Source organism: Cynoglossus semilaevis, chromosome 19 (genome assembly GCF_000523025.1).
Source record: "Cynoglossus semilaevis isolate Cse_v1.0 chromosome 19, Cse_v1.0, whole genome shotgun sequence".
Lineage (NCBI taxonomy): Eukaryota > Metazoa > Chordata > Actinopteri > Pleuronectiformes > Cynoglossidae > Cynoglossus > Cynoglossus semilaevis.
The window spans coordinates 13,367,915-13,389,076 of NC_024325.1; the positions used below are offsets into that span (position 1 = coordinate 13,367,915).

General features: G+C 39.3%; 1 protein-coding gene and 1 long non-coding RNA gene across 3 annotated transcripts in view; one reads left to right on the top strand and one right to left on the bottom strand.

Moving 5' to 3' along the window:
* The window catches only part of mcama (melanoma cell adhesion molecule a), a 48,426-nt gene that overhangs the window by 27,140 nt on the left and 124 nt on the right, over window positions 1–21,162 (bottom strand). Inside the window, exons 2-6 of one of the 2 annotated variants that reach the window (XM_025065845.1) lie at window positions 13,435–13,475; window positions 13,247–13,317; window positions 10,415–10,670; window positions 10,212–10,308; window positions 7,440–7,588 (exon numbers count right to left, since the gene is read on the bottom strand). In XM_025065845.1, the coding sequence (XP_024921613.1) occupies window positions 7,440–7,512 (73 nt within the window). In that variant the 5' untranslated portion in view covers window positions 7,513–7,588; window positions 10,212–10,308; window positions 10,415–10,670; window positions 13,247–13,317; window positions 13,435–13,475. The remainder of the gene's footprint in view (window positions 1–7,439; window positions 7,589–10,211; window positions 10,309–10,414; window positions 10,671–13,246; window positions 13,318–13,434; window positions 13,476–21,162) is intronic. The other variant, XM_008333096.3, reaches the window with a different exon arrangement.
* On the top strand, window positions 6,162–6,569 carry LOC112488647 (uncharacterized). The gene is made up of 2 exons (XR_003052969.1): window positions 6,162–6,428; window positions 6,464–6,569. It is a non-coding gene; the product is annotated as an uncharacterized LOC112488647 (long non-coding RNA).

The following is a 21,162-nucleotide window of genomic DNA, read 5'->3' on the forward strand; positions in this document are numbered from 1 at the left end:
GTCAAGGCGCGGAGGACTGATTGATTGCAGGTACTTCTAGTTGTGGTAATTAATCAGTGTCGTGCTTTTAGTGCAGTTATTACTGATTCAAATGGATGTGTTTTTTATGTACTTGCTGCATTAGGCTTGTGCCTTTCTAAGGTACCTGTATCTTGAGGATTAAACTGATCCAATTATGAGTTACTGTTTGAGTTTTTTTTACAGTCCAAACTGCCAAGGTGGACAAAAGTTGACAGCCCTATTGAGCCGAACTGTTCTTTCCAAAGTGCACCCAAACACACTGTACATGTACTGTGCATTCCCCATGCGGCACTGTCAACACCATACTCACAGCAAATAATCAATCCAGCGCAAGCACCACAGCCAAATCCAATATTTGTGATTGAAAGAGAAGTTTTTTAAGAAACAACCCTCTCAGCAGTCTCCAAACACGAGCCAGAACGGGAAAACTCTGATGTGGATCCCTGCAGCATTTCTAACACTTAAAAGGGGGAAAAAATAAATTAAATAAATAACGAAAACGCCTGATGTAGTGCTAAAGACATTGTTCACGTTCCTGACACAGCAAGTGATAAGAGCTAAGTGCTCTGGCACTGTACTCCCCGGTGAGTCCCTCAGCCTGAATATAAATGGATGTTCCTCCTACTCTTTCCAAACATCTTCTGCTCATGACTGAGTTTGCTTGAACAGCAATTTCTCGCTGCTGAAACAGGTCTTATCTCCTCCAGGGTGGATTATACATTATATGGATTTCTCTCTCACTTTTTTTTCTTTCGCTCTCAAATGATGTGCTCTGAATAAACACGCCAGTCGGAGATGTTTTGGGCAGATCTTCAGCAGCAGTCAATGCTGGCGAAATTCCCCCTCCCACAAGGCCAGGGATCAAACTACAGAAGCAGCTGCTGGATATAAAAATCCTACTCAAACATCAACGCTTCACCAACTGCGAATATACTACACATGCAAGACAAGAGGCTTTTAAACACTCCATTCTGAGTTTGAGGTTGCATGTCAGCTCGTCCCCTGCCAGCTATGAAGCACCACTGAATTTTACAAACTATGCCTTGCTCTCAGGCTTTCAACCACAGACAACTACATAACTCGTGACATCTGGAACAATGCAACGACATTTTTGTATATTTAAAAAATTGTTTGATACAAACACCTATAATAACTCGTGACATCTGGAACAATGCAAATACATTTTTGTATATTTTTTAAAAAAAGTATCACTTCTATTGTTTGATACAAACACCTATTATTACTACGAGGCTGCAACAAAGCAATTGACCAACAGAAAAGATAATTTTGTGTGGATTTTATACTGTGCTTTGAACAGGAGGCAGAGCCACCGTGACAGTTGGGAAATCCCTAAGGCTGCACCTTTTGACTAACTTTCCAATTTCACAGTCTTCAAAGCTTTGGTCTTAAAACTGAAGCCTCGAAGAAAATAACAGGGGAGCACCCAGTCTGGTTGTTTGTGGCGGGGGGGGGGGGAGGCTTACAGGTGAAACTTAACTGGAGCTACAAAAGTCCCTTGGATCCAGCTTTGTATAACACGTAGTCTGAGGTTAAATGAGGTTACTCCTCACCTGTTTTATAGGAGCATTTATAATCTCAGTCACTATTATTCTGAAATATGATACAGTGTCCAATTTGTATGAGAATTCAATTTAGGAGAAACAGAAGATATATCATATATCATGATGGAATATTACCCACAACAAATTTCACTGTCAGCAGCAGGTCAAACACAGTGGCTGCAGTTTTTGAGCACTTTAGACTTAAATAATTATTTTATTTTTGAAATACTGTTTATGTTTCCACTTTGTCAAATGCTTTGATCCAATGACGAGAAAGGTTGAGACTTTTCTTCGTGAACTCACGTCTACATTTTTTGTAATGAAATGGAAAGAGTTGGTTTAACAGGATTTCTGGCTCATGATTACTCATGCTGGTGACATACTGCTGGTTGAATTACTTTTCATGTGCCTAATGTTAAAGCACAGCAGCATTATAATACCATAGGGATCCAACAGCGCACTCTCTTTAATGAACCCAATGATTCAGTGCATTAGATTATATGGCTGTCATGCCTTGCTATCACTCAGGCAAATGCCCTAATCCCACTCGAACAACTGCCTCCAACAGCTGCACACTTCCTGCCACGTTCAGACACGCCTAGAAGCTGCAGCAGCGTCGGCGGCAGCAGCAGCAGCAGACGAGTGCAGGCATTCAGCCAAAGAGAAGGATGAAGAAGAGGTCAGGGAGCAGAGCCAATATTTACATGAGGAGATGGATTCGCAGGGATACCTTACAACTCATTTTACTACTTCAACACTACCGCCTGGAAAAACAACATTTTGGCTAATTATAATGAATTATAACTTAGTTTAAATATCCAGTTTTAAATATCCATTAAAATGGCAAAATACAGTAAAGTATGGTGTCCACTGACCCAGTTACCCATGGGCCATTGCATACAAATAAGAGAAAATCGGGGGGAAAAAAGACCAAAAACCCAATGTAATTACATTTAGTAATACTTTTTGCAAATAATTTGACAAGAAGGCTTAGCCAATAAACAATAAGCCGATAAAACAACTGCTGAAGGGTAGCCAACAACTAAATCAAATTCAGCCAGAGGTTAGCTTACCTGAATAGTTTAAAATAGAACGTTTTGTGTTACCCAAAGACAACAACAAGCCATACAGTGGGCCACAATGTAGTTTAAGGTTTAAAAAACAAAAACAAACAATGGCCAAAAAAAAAAAAAAAGTTGAAAAAAATCAAGCCAAGAAACACATTTTAAATAGCTTTTAATCGGACCCCGAACTAAAAAGAAATAAGGAAACGTTGACGGACAAAAGCGTTTGATTAATCAATTAGGAAAATATAGTTAGCTTTCAAAATAGGAATTAAGTAGTCAAATTTACCTTGCAGTTTTTTAAAAAAGGCTACTGACATTTTACAGGGGCAGCAAAATACACCATTGAAATGATCCTTCCCTGTTTTGGTAACCAAAACCACAAATTAAGCTTCCTAGGTGTCTTTTCTGGCCCGGGGGCCAGAGTTCACAGGTGACTGAGCTTGAGGGAAAAAGTCTGTATTAGTTTCAAACACGCAAGGAAACAGTTTTCCAGCTGCTGTCTAATCACTAGCAACAGGATTTACTACAAGTCCATGTTCTCCTGATGAAGACTGGGAGGACCTAAAGACAAAGACTTGACTTGGTACAAAGAATTCCGTGCGCTGAGGAGACTTTATGTATCTTCTTTTTGTTCTGGAAATGTCGTCGTAAAAGCTACGCTACTGTGCTAAATTTACTGCCTGTACCACTTGCCCATTCCTGTCACACAACATGACCATCATACTGATGAAGCCTGCTCTATGAGATCAATAGACTTCAGTGTAGAGTGAATCAAGTGAGCAACATGTTTGGGTTTCTGCTTGTGCTCAGGAAAGGTTTCATTCCATACAGCAGAAACGCTTTAAGCCACAAATTGTATTTGAGGTAAGTACCCTTCAAGGTCCATAACAGAGGAGGTCCTTATTTTGACAGGGTCTGGTTAAGTTGCTCCTTTTAGAATGACCTGGGTTTATAACAGTGGACAGTAATCTAATCCTAAAACAGTCAGGTTTACTCCCATCTCAGTAGGAGGTAGAGGGGATTAAGCCAAAGGAACCTAATTGAGACAAGGCGGATGGAGTTAAAACACAAGGATTTGGTAGGACAAAAAAAAGAGCTGAGGTGGAGTTGGAGTAAACATTGTCCTTTGGAAGAATGCTGAAGGATGGGTTCCATCTAATTACACTGAGTAAAGCTTGCTGGAGTTCAGCAATCCATCAGTGGACACTGTGCTAGATTCTATTTATGGTACCCACTCAGAGAATACAGCTCCATGTCTGTGTTTACTGTCAATTTCACCTGTTGCCTGAGCCCGAGCTGGCTCTCACAGAGTAGCATATTGGCTGCTGTCCTAAATCTCCCTCTTCATTAGCCTCAGCTATCCCTTCTCGATCCTCCACCCCACCCCCCACTATCACCACCACATCCCACCCTATCTTTCAGCTGCCTTTGCAACACTGGTTCAGAATTCATTTCAAATGAATGGAATAGTTTAAAATAGTCTTTACAACTGTGTTGCATTCTAAGGCGGGTCATCCCTACATTGGAATCTTGGTATTCATTTGGTGGATTCTGAACTGCAATCTATTGTCAGATTCTACTGTGATAAAAAAGAGTGAACATATGCATTGAGTTCTCACAGAAGAAAAATTATAATAGTATATAAGTAATACTTTTTTTTCTCGCCGTTACAATTGTATTCCAGGACTAAATACGAACGTAAACAACAGAGGAAACACTCTGAATTTTAAAGTTGTACTGAGATATTGCCAAAAGTGCAAAGCACCAAAATCAAACTGCAACGTATTCATTTTTATTTTGAATTAAGCAGGCATGTAGGAATAACTTAACCAATTATTGATCAACTTTGCATCCACGAGGCTGAATGATTTGCAATGCTTCACACTTCATTAGCATCATAGCTTTGAAGTAGAGCAACAGCAACTGCGATAGCTAAGAAACACACTCTGCCAGAAAATCAGTACTCTGTAAAGCAAAATTATTTCTAAAGCGAATGCATACAAATAAGACAACATAAAAACTATTTATATTCATGAACATGATTCATGAGCCTTTGACCACATTTGCATGTAGCTAACACTTCCCCGACATTCATTTGGAATTCAACCCTATTTGCCCATTGAATAATATCTGTCAATTAGCTAAACATTATTAAATGACTTTCTCTCAGTGATTAAACCTTTTGTTGTTTGTCTTCGTCTTGTGTTACTTCCATGTTCACTGTGACACTGACTAGATTACAGCTAAATCAATTACTTGATGTAACTGTTAGTCAATAGACAAAAAAATCTATACGCCACAAGGTTTTGGGTCAATAGGCCTAATTCGTTTCTGATTTGGTCAGTTGGTGGAACAAAGCCACGCTGGTATAACATCTATCCATCGTTACCACTTATGCTTTGACGATTGTGAAGGGTTTGGAGTCGGTCCCAGTCTGACACTGGGTGACAGCCAGGCTTTGTCCTGAACAGGTTCACACTGCCAACCAACAGACACAAACAGCCATGAACATAAAGGGTAACAGACTGCATGATGACAGGTAGTGGTAGGCATCGCACCCTCCTGTAGCGATCAACATCTCAAAGCAATTAACAAACTGGTCAACAATGTCACAGCGGTGGGAATATTACTTTCATGAGCTTGAACTACATTCAAAAGGGTTTTACCTGTTATCTTAGGTCACTGTGACCTTGATACAGCACCACCCAAATCTAAGTAGCCAATTTGGAAGTGCACACTAACATTTGGTCTGCATTTGGACTATGTCCAGATATCCCAAAGAGGCAATTCCATGAGATAACATTTGAATTTGTGTGGCCACAGTGTCCTTGAAGTTAAATGTTCAGCCAAGAAATCCTAATTAGTTCATCCTTAAAATCGGTGTTCTTAACCAGTATTTATCCAGACCAAGGTCAGAGTGAACCCCTGATCAAGCTTCTTAGGTACCACTAATATAAAGAGGCCATGTTAAGTTTGATTCCTATACCTGAGAGTAGAATGTAAATCAGTCAAAAGACCCAGACCAACGTCTCTGTCTTGGCAGTTGTCCAAGTTTGGTCATGCTCTCACTGGTGTGGTCTTGATTGTAACACTGAATTCAATACCTGTTTACTCAGACCTCCATTAACCTTTCACCTTTAAATTGAATGAACCATTCCGAGCCTGCGTTTTAGATTGTGACTGTGTAAACAGATTAAGCAGCAAATACATGACTAATACCTGAGCCACACACAAACACAGCCCGATGTACCTCTGTCGGACCTGTTTGTACACATTAAGTAAGCCTTTTTTTATTTTATTTTTTGCGTTTACAGTCTGGTTAAAGTGACGAGAAACACCTCTGACTCAGAGAAGACCAAGGGTTTCTCAGCTGAGCTTAGTCATGTGGTTTTGCCTGCAGTACTGTGCAAAAACCCGAGGAGACCATCGAGACCTTTGTTACACTTTTGTATTAAAATCTAAAGATAAAACCAGAATATCTATACAAAAAGGTGTACATCAGGATAGAAAAAGCAAAAATATATTTCATATTTAATTATTAATATACCTGCATTTAAGCAGAATGTTGTGAAAGAATTATAACCAGGAGTTGTGCATTAAAATGTACCAATGAATCATTCTTATATTGTAGCTCACTTTTCAGTTATATTTTCAGAATCAAGATAGTCAATTACTCTTTAACGAGTTCCCTTAAACATTACGTCATGAATGTGATAGCAGGAGAAAACAACGAATTGTGGGCAAAAACCTTCATACACCAGATGGAGAAGGAGGAAAGGTGAAGATGAAAACAAAGAGTACACTGTAGGAAAGGTGAAGATGAAAACAAAGAGTAACTGTAACTGCAAGTAACTGCGTGTAAAACGTTAGCCATTAGCAACAGCGCTTAAACCTGGGGATAATTTTAAAAATAAAGTGGGAAAAAAAGAGCAGAAAAACACGATTGTGAAATAAAAGCCTTTAAAGGCTGTAAAGTTAGGCAACAAACGTCCAAACAAACAGTCTGAAAACGGAAAACACACGGTCACATTTTGTTTACATAAACAATGTTTGCACTTCATCTAGCGTGACTGTAGTCCAAACAGAAAAGGCGTAAGGTGACGTAAACCGCAAAAAAGACGCAAAAAATATTAATTAACTAAACTTTAATTGCTCTAATGACTTCATATTAATTTTATATTGTTTTTTCTTTTGTAAATCGAAATCAACTGTAACGTATTTCGAAACATAAAATACTCATTTATCATATAAATATTTGCGCAGCAAAATAAATATGGGTTTATATCCCTTTGTTATAGTTTGTTTAAAATAATAATAAAATAACATTGCTCAAACTCTCAAATTGACAACAAATACACGCCACAAGCTGTTTTTTGTGTGTTAATTGGTCCGTTAACGGCTCCAATTACACAGTCATTAATTACACCTCCATATCCCCAACAATAGCGATGCTGTCAACTTGAACACAGTCCAGAGCCATAAAAGTAAAGATGCTGGAGGCAGAAATGTGCGAAAACACCGACAGAACCGTAAAGACACGCGTTTTTACTCAAAATGTGTTAATTAACGGTCCGCTGCGGCCAAAAACGTTCTCATATCAATAAATTAACTTTAAAAGTGTGACAGGAGCATCCACAGACAACACACGCACGTTAGGTCTCGTGAAAACAGACTCCCTTTTTGGGGGGGACTTATTTTGTTTTAAAATGCCAAAAGGCGTTTAAACTGAGAGTTTAAGATGTTTTTTATTTGTTTTTGGATTTTTTTTTTTTGAATGACTGGAACTCACCGCTGCAGCTGAGGAGGCAAACCTGAAGAAGGAGGCAGAGAAACGGTCCACGGATGAGGCGGAGGAGAGCCATGGCTGTATTGCTTCACGTATCCAGTCCAAAACAAACTGAAGTGTAAAAGGGGCGTGAGGAGAAGTTCAGCCGCAGCCTGGAGGAAGAGGAGGAGGAGGAAGAGTAGCAGGAGGCGGGGGGGATGCACGGGGGAAGACGGGGGGAGGAGGGAGAGGAGAAGGAGGGAGTTGGATTTAAATATCAGACTAGATGAGTCTTTCTGTTCTGCCGTGTGTGCACGTGTACGTGTCTTTGTCAGGACGCAGAGACGTATTTCGGTATAAAATCTCCACTTTAAGGACATTTGGACACTTTTAGTGTACTTGCCATTCTTAGCATGTTTTAAAGGACTCGAGACTTGTTTTTGCGACTGTGCACAACCCCATATTTTCATAGCTAACGGACATTGAAACACACTCACTTGAAATGTACAGGTCTTATATAGGTTATAGGTTCACTGTGAATAATTTGAAACCCCATATTTTCTATACTGTACTGTACCGTACTGTGGTGTGGTGAAGTTACTTGCAGTAACTGAATATCCCTCACTTCACTGGTCCTGTCTGAGCAGGTCTAAAATCCTTAGGTTGTAGCAGCAGTTGGTCTATTACAGCAAGGGAGGCTTAGACTTTTTAAAGATTTTTTGTTTAGATGCTGAATGGATAAGATAGTTAAATATAACTTTATTAATCCCTCTGGAGTTCCCTTCAGGAAATTATGCAACATAAAATAGCTAAAGCTTATGTTACTTAAAAAAAGAAAGGACTCCATATTGTTGTATAATGTTTGCCTCGTGGTACAGTTTATACTGTAAATAAGCTATTCTAATTTTATTGTTTCTGGTTTATCCTATCATGCTAACTTAATGTTTTTTACCGTCTTATGGTAAGAGCTAAGCAATGAGACTTAGTTTAAACGAACGCTGCAAAGTCCCAACAAGTCTAGTTTTGCAAACCTCTTCATATACGGTTGTGAGTGTGTGAGCAAGCAGCAGCTTAATCAGTATTTAACCTCATATTACTTGCAAACATGCACATACATTTCTTTTCCTAAAATCCTCGGGGTCATGTCTGAGTAAGCATCTTATCGTGCCGCCACACATTTTAGCCTAAATCACATGGACTGATGGTTACATTCATCTCGCTCTGGGACACTTATAATTAGCATCTCTGTAGCAGCTGAAGGTAACAAACCCATTTAAATGTGAGACTGAAATTTTATTTCGGTGGTCGTGGTAGCATATGGAGTGCAGAGACGATACAGTAAAGGCCCCTCTGGCCAAAATAAACTGGGGACCAAATTCACTTTTCACTGGACTTTTTCCACTCGGATTAAACAACTCTTTATCACCGATTCGTGACAAATTTCCTTCGTTTTCTCATTTTAATTTAGTTTTTTTTTTTTAAGGCTTACGCGTGATTTTCTTCTCCACATTGTCTGTCAAATGTTTGCACATTATTCCAATGACGTTTAGCATCTGACTAATATTTCACAACTGCACAACGTGCAGTGTTTTACTCAACAACACTGAATGGTTGACACACACGCACCTACAAGTATATACAATAGTAAGTAGCTAAAATGCTATATTGCAGCATTCCTAGTACACAGAGTCTGGTTATTTCAACCAAAATTATCCAAAATTTGAACAGGGGGGTCGGGTCAGGAGCAGATAGATGTAGCATTCTGAGTGAGTTAAAATAAATGACATGTAAATGTCAAGCATAAATGCTAAAATGCTAAAAAGCTTTATAATTTTCTACGCCATCTATTGGGGAAACGTGGATATTGCAGGGAAAAGGCTGAAGTATAATGATAATATAAATAAATTATATAATTTGGAAAAGCTGAGCGAGCCGCATCCGACGCCCCGGGCCTTAGTTTGCCCATGTCTGCCATATACTAATACCCTATATTGACCTTTGCTCTGTTTACTGACTAATGATTAATGTATACATTGGTCAGGTGGTTTTTAGTCACTTACATGAAGCCACTGAGGCCATATATCAGGACCTAGTCTCTAATTTTCTGACCAAGATACGTATCTTTTATGTGTTCTTAGCCCGAGGCGTGACACGAGAACAGCCATGTCTTTGAAGTAGAGAGGAATGTAGTGGAAGTTCTGCAAGTAATTCTGTCTTTGTTTCTTTTTTTAAGTTCGTCAGACAAAACCTAGCCATTTATTGTGAAACTGTATAAGCCATCAGCAGTAAAAACTGTATTTTGTACAAGACAAAAAAAACACACACACAGTTTACTCACTGTTAGTGTGAACAAACTAGGTCACACTTAGTGATAAATCAGTGAGCCTTCAGAGAAAAGATTAAGTTCCAGATGTTTTTGAAATACTTGCGCATATTCTCTTGCAAAAAATGATTTGCATAAATCTTCATGAATAATAAAACGAAGTTGCTCCCTGCAGGAGTCACAACAGCAGATTATCCTTACATATGATATGGCACGTTTTACACCGCAGGCTATTGCCGACCTCATGACAACAACTGGTGGACACACACTGTGCCTGCACACAAAGAGCATCTTGGAATTTGGAAAGTTTGGTTTGTTTAGTAAAAAGAACACTAGTGGCTGGATGTCAAATATGTGCTTCTCATTTCAAAATGTTTCTTTGGTAAGATTTAACGGTCCTAACCCTAATTTGGACCAAACAATGAGCTCATCCATATGAGGAGGACTAAAAGTAAACCAACATCAACACACACCTTGGTTGTCTCACTCTGAAACATACGATTATATTCTTGGTTTGGGCCCCAACTCTCCGAAGACCACGTTCTTTATCTTCTGGTCCACAGCCATAACCTGGACAAACAGATCAAATAATATCTTCTTATTTCCCCAACTAGAAACCGAGCCAATAATAAGAATATTAACATATCTTTCTGCACTTGAAAAATGATGGCATAACCTCGAGAGAGAGATGTCATGTTGCGCACAATACGGTGTTCAGAGCGAGGACTGAGGTAAGGTTGGATACTTTGGAGCTCTCCCAGTTACGTGAGCTGGCGGCTGGTGTTTTCATCGCTGACTGTGGAGTCACCTTGGCCGACAGCTGCAGAAGAAAAGCCTCCCGGAGTCGGTGGAGCAGCTGTCCAGCTCCCATCATACATCAACCCACAGCCCGCGGACGCACGCACAAGCATTTAGACATGGAGACAAAGATCCTGTGGTCAGAGGACACTTAAAGCTCGCTATGGTTTTACAGGAGAGTGTTTTCAAACATGCGCTGCATGTGTGTGGCAACCGAGTCACAGTCCAATGGACCTGTTTGTACTGATATACATTACTGTGAGCTATTAATTTTAACCAGACTGCACTCTAGAAAATACCACAACAGTTCTACTTGGACAGAAGTATGAATACTCTAGAAAATACCACAACAGTTCTATTTGGACAGAAGAAGTATGAATTGTGTTTCAGGTCTGAAGAAAAGCCTGTGCAATTTGGATTTTGTCCCAGTGAGATGAAATTGAAGAAGAAAATGTGTTTTTTTTTTTTACTGGTTCACGTGTGTGTCTTGCAGAAAGTTACATACAGTGTGTATCCTGCAAAATTTTTGCCTAAAAAAAAAAATTGTTTTTCTTTTCTTTGCTCAGCTCAGTTTATCTCTCAAAGCTCCTGTGCCAAAGTAAATATTTAACTTACTTTTTTTTTCTATTTGTGTTCCGTCTGTGTCTTCACAAAACCATTGTTTGTCTTATCATTTTGCAACCCATGACAGAGAGCAAGAAGCTAAATTCAGAAAAGCAATTTTAAAAATGTAACGTGATAAATGTTAGCCGATAGGCTTAAAATCTAATCAACACAGCAAAAGATAGCATTAAAATCCTTCCAAATCATCAAAAACTAAATAAAGGAGTACTCTTTTATCAGGCAAACAGCAGTGTAAATAATAGATATATATAAACCCCAAAATTTTATATTCGTCAACTGTTTATCTAAACCTGGACTTTTGTAATATTCTACATCTTCAGCTTCTGAGCCGAGTCTGTCAGCAGCAGAACATACAGTAACATTCTTTAAAAAAAAAAAGGTTTCTTCCCTGTACTCTTCTATATGAATCCGACAAATCAAAATAAACCGAATTTGAGCTCAGTGCCGAATAAAAAGAATGGCAGCAGCTGCAAACTCACAAACGTATCGTCGACGTTCATATCAGGGAATATTTGGTTTGGCTCGGAGCCATGTTCTATTCACTGTGAAGAAAACCGTCGCTCAGAGAGGGATTCCATCTAAGCCTCACTCAAAAGACGTCATCACAGCCAGGCTCTGCTCGAGAGCGAGACTTTGTTTAAAGTTTTGGCTCCCACGTTCTCTCCTTTGTTAAATTACCAGTATCTCTCTGTCTCATGACTTCTGCTCTTATCTCGTTCCTGTCGAACCGACATTCATTTTTTTTAATGCTTCCTGAGCTCAGCGTTGCTACAGTATCTAAAGGACTCTTCCATCTTTCACGTTTGTCTAGCACTAATCCAGTTCTCATAAATTACAGAAAAAAGTTACTGGTAGTAAAAGGCCGGAGTTTCTCAACAGGGGGTCCACAACCCCTAGGAAGACCATAAACTCAACACAGGTTGTCATGAATTTTTTATGTGTAAGAATATGTGTAAGAAAAAACACAAATCTCTCCATTTAAATAGTTCATTAATTTCGTTTTGTATAAAATTATTATTATGTATTAAGCATATATATATTCTGATAACAATATTGCCTAACTTGCTGGTTTTATAATACACTGAAAAAGAACAGGAGTTATTTTTAAGCTATTGTTTTTTTCTTTAGAACTAAATTTGAGTTCCATTTTAAAAATTATTAAATTTTTTAAAAATATTTTCCTTTCCATAAACTCAACACAGGTTGTCATGAAAATGTTTTTTGTGTGTGCAGGTATGTTAAGAAAAAACACAAATCTCTCTATTTAAATAAAAAAAATATATTATTATGTATTAAGCATATATATTCTGATAATAATATTGCCTAACTTGCTGGTTTTAAAATACATTGAAAAGACCAGGAGTTTTATTTAATGTTTTTTTATATTTATATATTTTCTTTAGAAGTAAATTTGAGTTCCATTTTAAAAATTACAATATTTTCCTTCAGTCATTTCAGATAAACCTCATTCAGCAGCTTTCATCCTTTAAGTATATTTATAGCAGTTTTATTTGGTGTAATCTTTGTTGTGTTTTATATAGAGCTGTATTTTTATATCGTTTTTTTTGACATAGTCAGTGAAGAATTATGAATATGACCTACTTCAGGCAGATGTGATGCTGCTGGTCTTAAAAGTAGTAAATTATAGGAGATAATCAACCCAAATGAAGTGTGTTGCACACTCGGCAGCTGCAGTAACAGTTCTTTATTCTTGCTAAGATGCTACGCTAAATTTTTAAGCAACGCTCACTGAAAAGAGATGCTGCAGTGAAATCAAACGCTCTCTTCATCTCTCGACAATTACTGCTCCTCACAGACATTAAACTTAGGTCACTTAAATAGCTGCAGCCTCTGGAAGTTGAGTCTGTTTTATGTAACAGAAATAAAAGTCAGAGGCTTGTGTGAAAAGTCTTTGAAGTGGGAAGAAATCCCAAAACTCCAATTGAAATATCCCTTTCCCCTGTAAGGCAGCCGAGAGGTAGAAGAGAGAGAGAGAAAAAAAGAAAAACCGGATGATTTCTCTGCTGCCAGATCTTTCTTCTACTGCATTTTACATCAGCCGTACTTCTTTGTTAAAGCCCTTCACCTTTTTACTGTCGCTGCTCTTTCTTTTTCTTTAATCTTCTGAGAGAGGCTCACAACAGAGGTAGGAAGACGCTGCACAGGAAAAAGAGGAACAATGTTAAGTTAAATCAGACAGATGTAATGGTCTGACCCAATTTAAATAAAAACACACTGTGTGTAATCAGTGCAGATTGTTTCCCATCCACTTACCGGAGACGAAGGAGCTCAGGTACAGTGATTTCCTGTCAGCTCTGCAGAGGAAAGCACAATTTAGACAATGTTTCTGTAAAATAAATATATCTATTGGGATCAGACAGTGAAGAGTGGCTGTTGCTGTTGATTTTTAACCAAAAGGCTGTTGTTCTGGTCTGATTCCCAGTTTTATGAATTTGTATTCAGTATTTCTGGTTTTCCTGGGTATTCTGGTTTTCTCCCAACACATACCTGGTTAACTGTTCACCGCTAAATTAACCAACCACATCCACAAAACATAAATCAGCCTAGACTCTGGCTGAACTCTTCCGGCCGGAGCTCAACTGACACAGACCCAACCAACAAGCAGCAAATCCAACATCAATCACATTTATGTACACATTAAAGAAGTGACTCTCTCCAGGATCTAGAACTGAACCTGTTAAAGAAACAAAAAAGTACAGTTTTGTTCTGGGATGTTAAGCTGCTCCAGTCAAGGTCCAACTCTGATGCAGGGTTAAATGACAAAAATACAGAGTTTTTATTCTGTCCCTGCCTTGATGAGCTTGGTCCAGGAGACCATTTCAAATCTGTGTTATATTCATTGGTGTTTATTTGGGTTAAATGCATCTTTATGCTAAGCTACAGTTTGAACCAAACTTGGCGGTCTAGTTTGGAATAAGAGAAGGCCAAAATTGGGTTTATGAGTATGCTAACAAAGTTAGCTTTTCTGGCTTCTTTGAAATCCGGCAGCCGAAGAGTCAGACCTTCAGAAACTGGGTTTAGTGCTATTCCAGTCAGGCTGTTTTATAAAAACCTGGTCATAGTCAGACTATAAAATCATTTTATTGACCCCATGATAGGGGTATTTGTCAGGCACTGGAGGGCATAAATCAGTATAAAGACATACAAAATGATATAAAGGCAGGACATCTTTCACTATACTGAACATGATTTATACAAAGAACTGCTCTGGAAATATAACTTTGCTTCTCAAGGCTTCAAAGAAGCCTTGAAAAACAAAGTGTGTGGGCAAACATGGAGGTAATCACTCAATCCAGGCATGAAAACAGCTTTATAGTCAGGAAATTGTTGCTCCAGTTCATCATCATTGCCATCATCACCACCACCGTGTCTCTGTAGCCTGACGAGAGCCCACACACTGGCTGCCCTGCTCACACAGATTGGGGGCAGAATGTGTCACCGCAGGGGAGCCAGACTAAGTCAAGGACCAATGGTTTTAACAGACACGGTCGGAGGAAGGGGCGGCGGTGTTAGAAGAGAAAGAGGGAGGAAAAGCCTTCGAGATCTTCGAGTGTGCACTGTCTAATTTGAGAAAACACATGTTTGTGCTAATAAAAGGGAAATTATACAATAAGTCTTTGAAAGGATCAAGGGGATTAGCGGCTAACAGAGAATATCTCAGTCAGTTTAAGTGTTTTATTGGTGTTTAGAGAGAGGGCGAGCGTCACAGGAAGCCAGTGAAGACCACTGTGCAGCAGCACGCCGTCACTTGTGCGAGAAAGAGAGTTGAAACGTTTGCTCGGCGAAGGGTGATAAAAATCTGCCTGACTGGCCCTTTAATTAGACACAGGCCTATTATCATGTCAATTGACTGCAGTCGTTAGCCGGGGGAAAAGCCGGGGATGTGGTGGGATCATCACTTTTGGAATTAACTGCTCTCTCCACTGTGCAAATCACAAAAACGGATGCTTGTGTTTATGTGGAGAATCTTTAAAAAAAATGAAATCAGGAAAGATTTATTACAAGAAGATATTTTGAGCCTAACCTTTAGCCATCGACGCTACCCAATGAGTGACGAACATTTTGATTAAACATGTTGTGCAAGGTCAAATAATGAATTCACTAGTTGAAATGTGTTATATTTTTCTATCCTGCCACCACTAATTGCCAACAATGATTAAATACCATTAATCAGACCTGTCAGACTTCTACACTGGAGACTGGTTTGTTAAATACCCCAGGGCTAACGCTTCCTTTGGAGGCGCTATGAAATATGAACAATTGTCAAGCTTTTTTTGGGTGCTTTTAATGTCTGTAGTTGTTTTGGTAATGCAACTACACATACACTTAGAGTTTTGCATTTTGGCTACTAAAAATGCTAATTGTCAATGTGGTTTACTTCTCATAGAGAAGTCATCAAAAATATATTTTAAAAAAAATGCAAATGATAGATAAAGATATAAAGATTTGACAGGCAAGCTAAACTAAATCACAAAGTATGACCTTGACGATGGCAAGCCCCAGAACCTGTGTACAGATTATTATTTTCAGGTTATGAAATTTGTAAAAAGGAGTAAAAAAAATGTGTTCAGTTATGGATGGACTACAGAAAGCAAAAAATAATTAAAAATATTACAGAAAGGTGTTTTCAGCACCTGCATAAATACTCATAAAAAAAATGTGCACGTGTCGTTAATGTAATCAGAGGAGAATGGATGTGACGCGAGCTGTCTGCTGCTGATCAAGAGCTGACACAACACAGTTTTGATTCACTACCTCTGGGAGCCGCCGGCCCCACCTGGGGTCCCTCTGAGTGCTTTAACCATAGCCTGTAATGTGTGCTGATAGTCATGGCCCAGCCCCCCCACCACTTCTCCCTCCGTCCTTGCCTCCTTCCTTCCCTCCCTCTGTGTCCTCAACAAGACACTGATGTGTCTGAGGCGAGGTGTGCCACAGTGATTCATTAGTTCATTAAGGGCGTCCTGTGGCCATGGTAACAATCTTTTCAGAGGGGGTCAACGGTAACGTGACAGCTCCCTTCAGGGCAAACCCCCGACACCGGATCTGAGTGAGAGGAGGGGGAACGGTCGTTGGTCCTGCCCCCCCCCCAAAAAAAACACGACCAGAGGTACAAACATAACCTACTTATGTCCTCTGTCTCACAAAAACACAAACACACACCTCAGGAAGACACCGCGCTTTAACAGCATAACCTGATCACAGATTCTAGGTAGTGGGTCTAATGATGGCTCATGCCTCCGGGGTTGACCCAGGCAGAGACAAAGGTACATGGGTTTATATACATACACATATACTGTACATGTTTTTGCTCAAGTAAAAACTAACATTGAAACGACAAAATGAATTTTTTTCTTTGCTTTCGAATTACTGACTTATTTTATATATAATTTTCTTCATCTCTTTATATGGGTACAAACTGCGCACTGGCTCCGAGAGCGAGTGAAATGTGAGGCCAACATATGGTTTCAATAGGCCTTAAACCACTTATGGGCAAATTTGTGCTGAGTGGATTGTTCTTTTCAGTCCAAGTTTCAAAACACAGTTATAATGGATCCAGGATAAATACAATATATTTATATATTATACATAGTATGTATATATATATATATATATATATACACATACACTGTATATACACATACTGTATGTATGTACAGTCTATATATATATATATTTGTAGGTATTTCACTTGTGTAGATTCGATAAGTACAAAAAGCAGGAAGAACCACTGCATTAAACTACGCATTATTTGCATTATCTTGTGTTAAAGTACATATCCAAAGTCAAAGGGTGACTCTGCAGAGAGGACCTGATGCTGAGGAAGCACAACCGCACCGAGCTTCACTTCACTGACTGATTAAAGTCCCTTCAGTGAAGTCAGCAGAGCTACAGAGAGGCAGCTCTGCTCTCCTTTTCACTCTTTTCTAGACGTAACCATTTCCTCTGACTGCCTTCTTTTACACGCCGACACTCAAGCTCCAATTCGATGCAATACATGGCATGAAAGAAATGTGCAGAGAGGAAATGAAAAGGGAAATTTTATCACCAAGGGAAATGCAAAAGTCTGCTACAGATGTGTCATTACTGAGACAACGATCACATGTTAATGCCCAGGAAATAAAGTGTAGCCTGGAGGCTAAGCTGAAGGCTCCACTGTGGGGGTGAGCGTGGACATGAGTGATAGAAAACACTGAGCTGTGGGAGACCTGATCCAAACCTGAAACATGATTTGTTCTACATATGTGCAGCTCCAGGGGCATATTTGGCTAAGTTGCTAAGCCACCTATGAACTAGCTTACAAAGGATGGTTGAAAAACGTTGGAAATGCTGCAATATAGTTTTTCCTTGGATAAAAACGTTTTAAAAAAGAGTTAAAAATGCCAATAATAACATGAAGCTAATTTATAAATAGCTCAACGTAGCTGAAGAACATAAGAGCTAAGGATGACCAAACTGTAAAGTTAGTACGGAGAAATAGCACTCAAATCTTGTGGAAAGTTAAGTGGATTTTATTGTTTCAAGTCAGAGTCAAGTTTACTCAATCCCTGAGGATATCAAGTCCAAGTTCAATCAATCAGAGAAGAAAAGTTTGAGTCAAAGACTGAATCGAGTTCAAGTCCAGGTCAGCGAAGAACGGCTGCAGCCAAATCAAAGTCTGGACTCAGTCTGATGATTCAAACTGAGTACAGATCAACGCCAGTCAACAAAACACTATCCAACCAGCCGTGAAAATCAGTCATGACGTTGAGTCAAAAGTCAACATCTAAAGATTTAATCTACAGTCAAAAATAATATCAGTTAATCCAGGCAAACATCCTCCTTCCTCAGTCAAATCATCGTCTCATCTCTGCTGCACCAAACCCACTTCACAACAACAAATGATGCCTCTTTCAAAACCTACGTCCTGGAGATTTAGACACGTTCTCATCATTTCAGGAAGAAAAAAAAAAATCAAAATTAAAGAGCTGGTGCATTCAGGGGCCTGGTCTGATAACTCCCCCATTCCTCCCTCCCTCTCTCTCTCTCTCTCTCTTTATCCTTTCCCCCCCGGCCTTCCCCTCACCTGCCACGTTCTGACCTGCACCTCTTTCAGCTGTTTACTGCGGGAAATAGGAGCTCAAGTGCTCGTTTCACGGCCTGAAAACCTGCTCCATGAATTTATATTTACAAAACGGAAGCAACGTCTTCAGACGACCAGGTGTCGCGCCTTTAAACACCTCACACACACACACACACACACACACACAGTGGCAGGATACAGTTTCTTCTCTGTGTGTTATTGTTACACATGGTCAAGACCGGGCCTCTTGAATTTGACCCCCTGCCATTTGACTGACAGGCCCAAGTGCACTTGCTGACACCGCTGACCCGGAACCATTCAATCATCTGGTATGGGGACGTGGCCAGTTTGTGTTGTTCCCTAAAGTGTGGACATAATCAGGTGAAGATGGATTTATTCCCTGACTGGTCATGTGACCCTTTTGTACTCACGTTAAATGTATTCCTTTTATTAGTGCTGACCTGGTTGGAAATGTAATGCAGTAGAATTGCAACTGAAATTACAAGCAGTGTCCACTCGTGTGCTCCATCTCCTACTGTGCTTTATCAGCTTTTTCACTCTAAATAAGAATATAACTTCCAACAGTGATCATGTCGTACTGTAGAACAGTGTTTCCCAAACTTTTTACTATGGATCCACCTGAGGGTCGCGACCCAGCCTTTGGGAAACAATGCTGTAAAGACCTGACAAGGAATTTTGGGACTATAATGTGAATGTGATCCCTAAAGGCTCTGAATTCTACGGGTAATTTTCTACTCTCAGAAGTTAAACTTCTTGATGATGTTTTTCCACAAAATACAAAAAGTCTTCTTCAGCTCTCACAGACTGATTGGACAAACCAGGGGTCTAGTCTACGTAGGACTGTGCCACTGGTTTGAATTAAGTTATTTAGCGAAGTATGAGAGGTAGAACATCTTTACGATTCCCACAAGAACATCCATGTAAAAATAAATCTAAAATAATCTAAAATAGTGCCTTTGGTGGCCCATATCTGGCACCTTGGTATTCAGATTGTGGGTCACATTTGTAGGACAAACCATAATTAGCTTAGACCTGTTCAAAACCTTGTTTAATAATTACTATACTGTGCTTTGAATAGTTTTTCTCCAGCTAACGATGTTTTCCCAGGTCTCACTGTATTCTCTGAAGCCGCAGTGGCCTTGTGTTTGCAGTATTTGAATTGGTTTTTATAGAGCGAGGCGTCTCACAGCTGCCTGCTGCAGGATCGTGCCGTTTTATTGGACTTTGTTTGGTGTTTTATGATGGTGAGCAAACGCTTTAGCTGCAGTGAGTAACTCTGCTTTTTATATAATTCTGTCTCTCTCTTTTTTTACGCTCTTCTGAAATTTTGAGTTGTTATTGTAGACGTATAGAGTTACAGGAATCTTAAAAAAAAACTTTGGTGCAGGGCTCAGAGAAAAGTTGTCTCAGCGTGTAATTTATGGTTTTGCTGAATCATCCAGTTGTCGTGAAGTAAAACACAGGAGCCCACAGCTGCTCTGACAGACATGACAACAATGATGACAACTTACTGAGATGAAGTCACAGGCTAAACATGTTACGATAGGTAAATGATCTTTGTCATTAGTGCTTGATTTATTTATGCATTGTGTCTGTATGGACATAAATGCATGTAGCACACATTTAAGAATAAATAACATTAAATAATGCAATAACTACATAATTTAAATAAAGACAATTTAAAGTCATTTTTGGACTATTTAGAGCTTCTGACCCTCATGGTTCATTTTATCAGGAACACCAAAAAACAAACAAACAAACAAAAAAAAAAAAAAAAACACAAAAAAACCCCAGTGATTTACAAACTCTCATAGAGACGATCTGGTGACGTTGTGCGTCCACTCCGTCAGGTTGTCTCTGGCCTGTTGTTGTCCCTCGTGCTAATGCTTTGACTTATGGCTCTCTGCTCGTCCTGGTAATAAAGGACTGCTGCTGATCTGAGTGACCACAGCTTTTCATTTGTGACCGGTCTGACCCGTTCTCCTCTGACCTCCTGGACCATTAGACCTCAACATTTGTTTTACTGCCTTTATTCCTCGCTCGCCAGACCTCTTTTGTCTGCCGTTACAATAACATCACAAATGTAAATGTTCTGCCCCTGAAAAATATGATTAAAACAAAACTTTTAATCACATTCTCCTCAAATATCTATATTAAATTAACTCTACGTTGCTACAACCTTTATGTGCTGCTCTCTTTTATATATAATATATATAATAGTTTGGACTATCTCAGCTGGCTATTTCAAAGCTAACTTTAATCTGTTCATGGGCTGAGCTTCAGTTACATGTAGCCCTACAGCTAGTTAGCATTTTTGGCTAACTAGCTGTAGCCAGTTCTGACCATTCTAAAGCTAAATACTCTCTTCTTGGCTAACTTTAGCTGCTCTTTGGGCTGTTACATGTGCTCGTCATCTACCCTTAACTTGTAGTTACCTTTAGCTGTGACTTAATCTGGAAGGATTTGATAATTATTGCAAATTTCATCGGCTCAGTGTGGGAGCAGCCGGATGATTTAAAAGGGAAATGGTAACCAGGGGAAACGGGACCAGTGCAGTGACCAGTGGTGGACAACAACAGGAGGAACAATGACAGCAGATGCACAGGAAGGTTTTTAAAGATCTCTTAGTGTTTTGGGGTGTTGAAAAAAACAGAAAAAAACCCAGATGGAAACAAAGACAATAAACTGAATGTTGAGAAGAAAAGCTGTGATATATTTAAACCTGTCAATAGTTCTTTTTGTTCACGAGAATTACAGCTCTGTTTTCTTTTAAGGGGATTTTCTGAATTGGCTTTGTCAGCAAGTTTTGTAATTTGATTCAGGTTTTAAGCAAATCCTACTCTAAAGACTCAGACACCTTCATGATTTTTAACCAATAAGAACGTCCCCATAACACACAC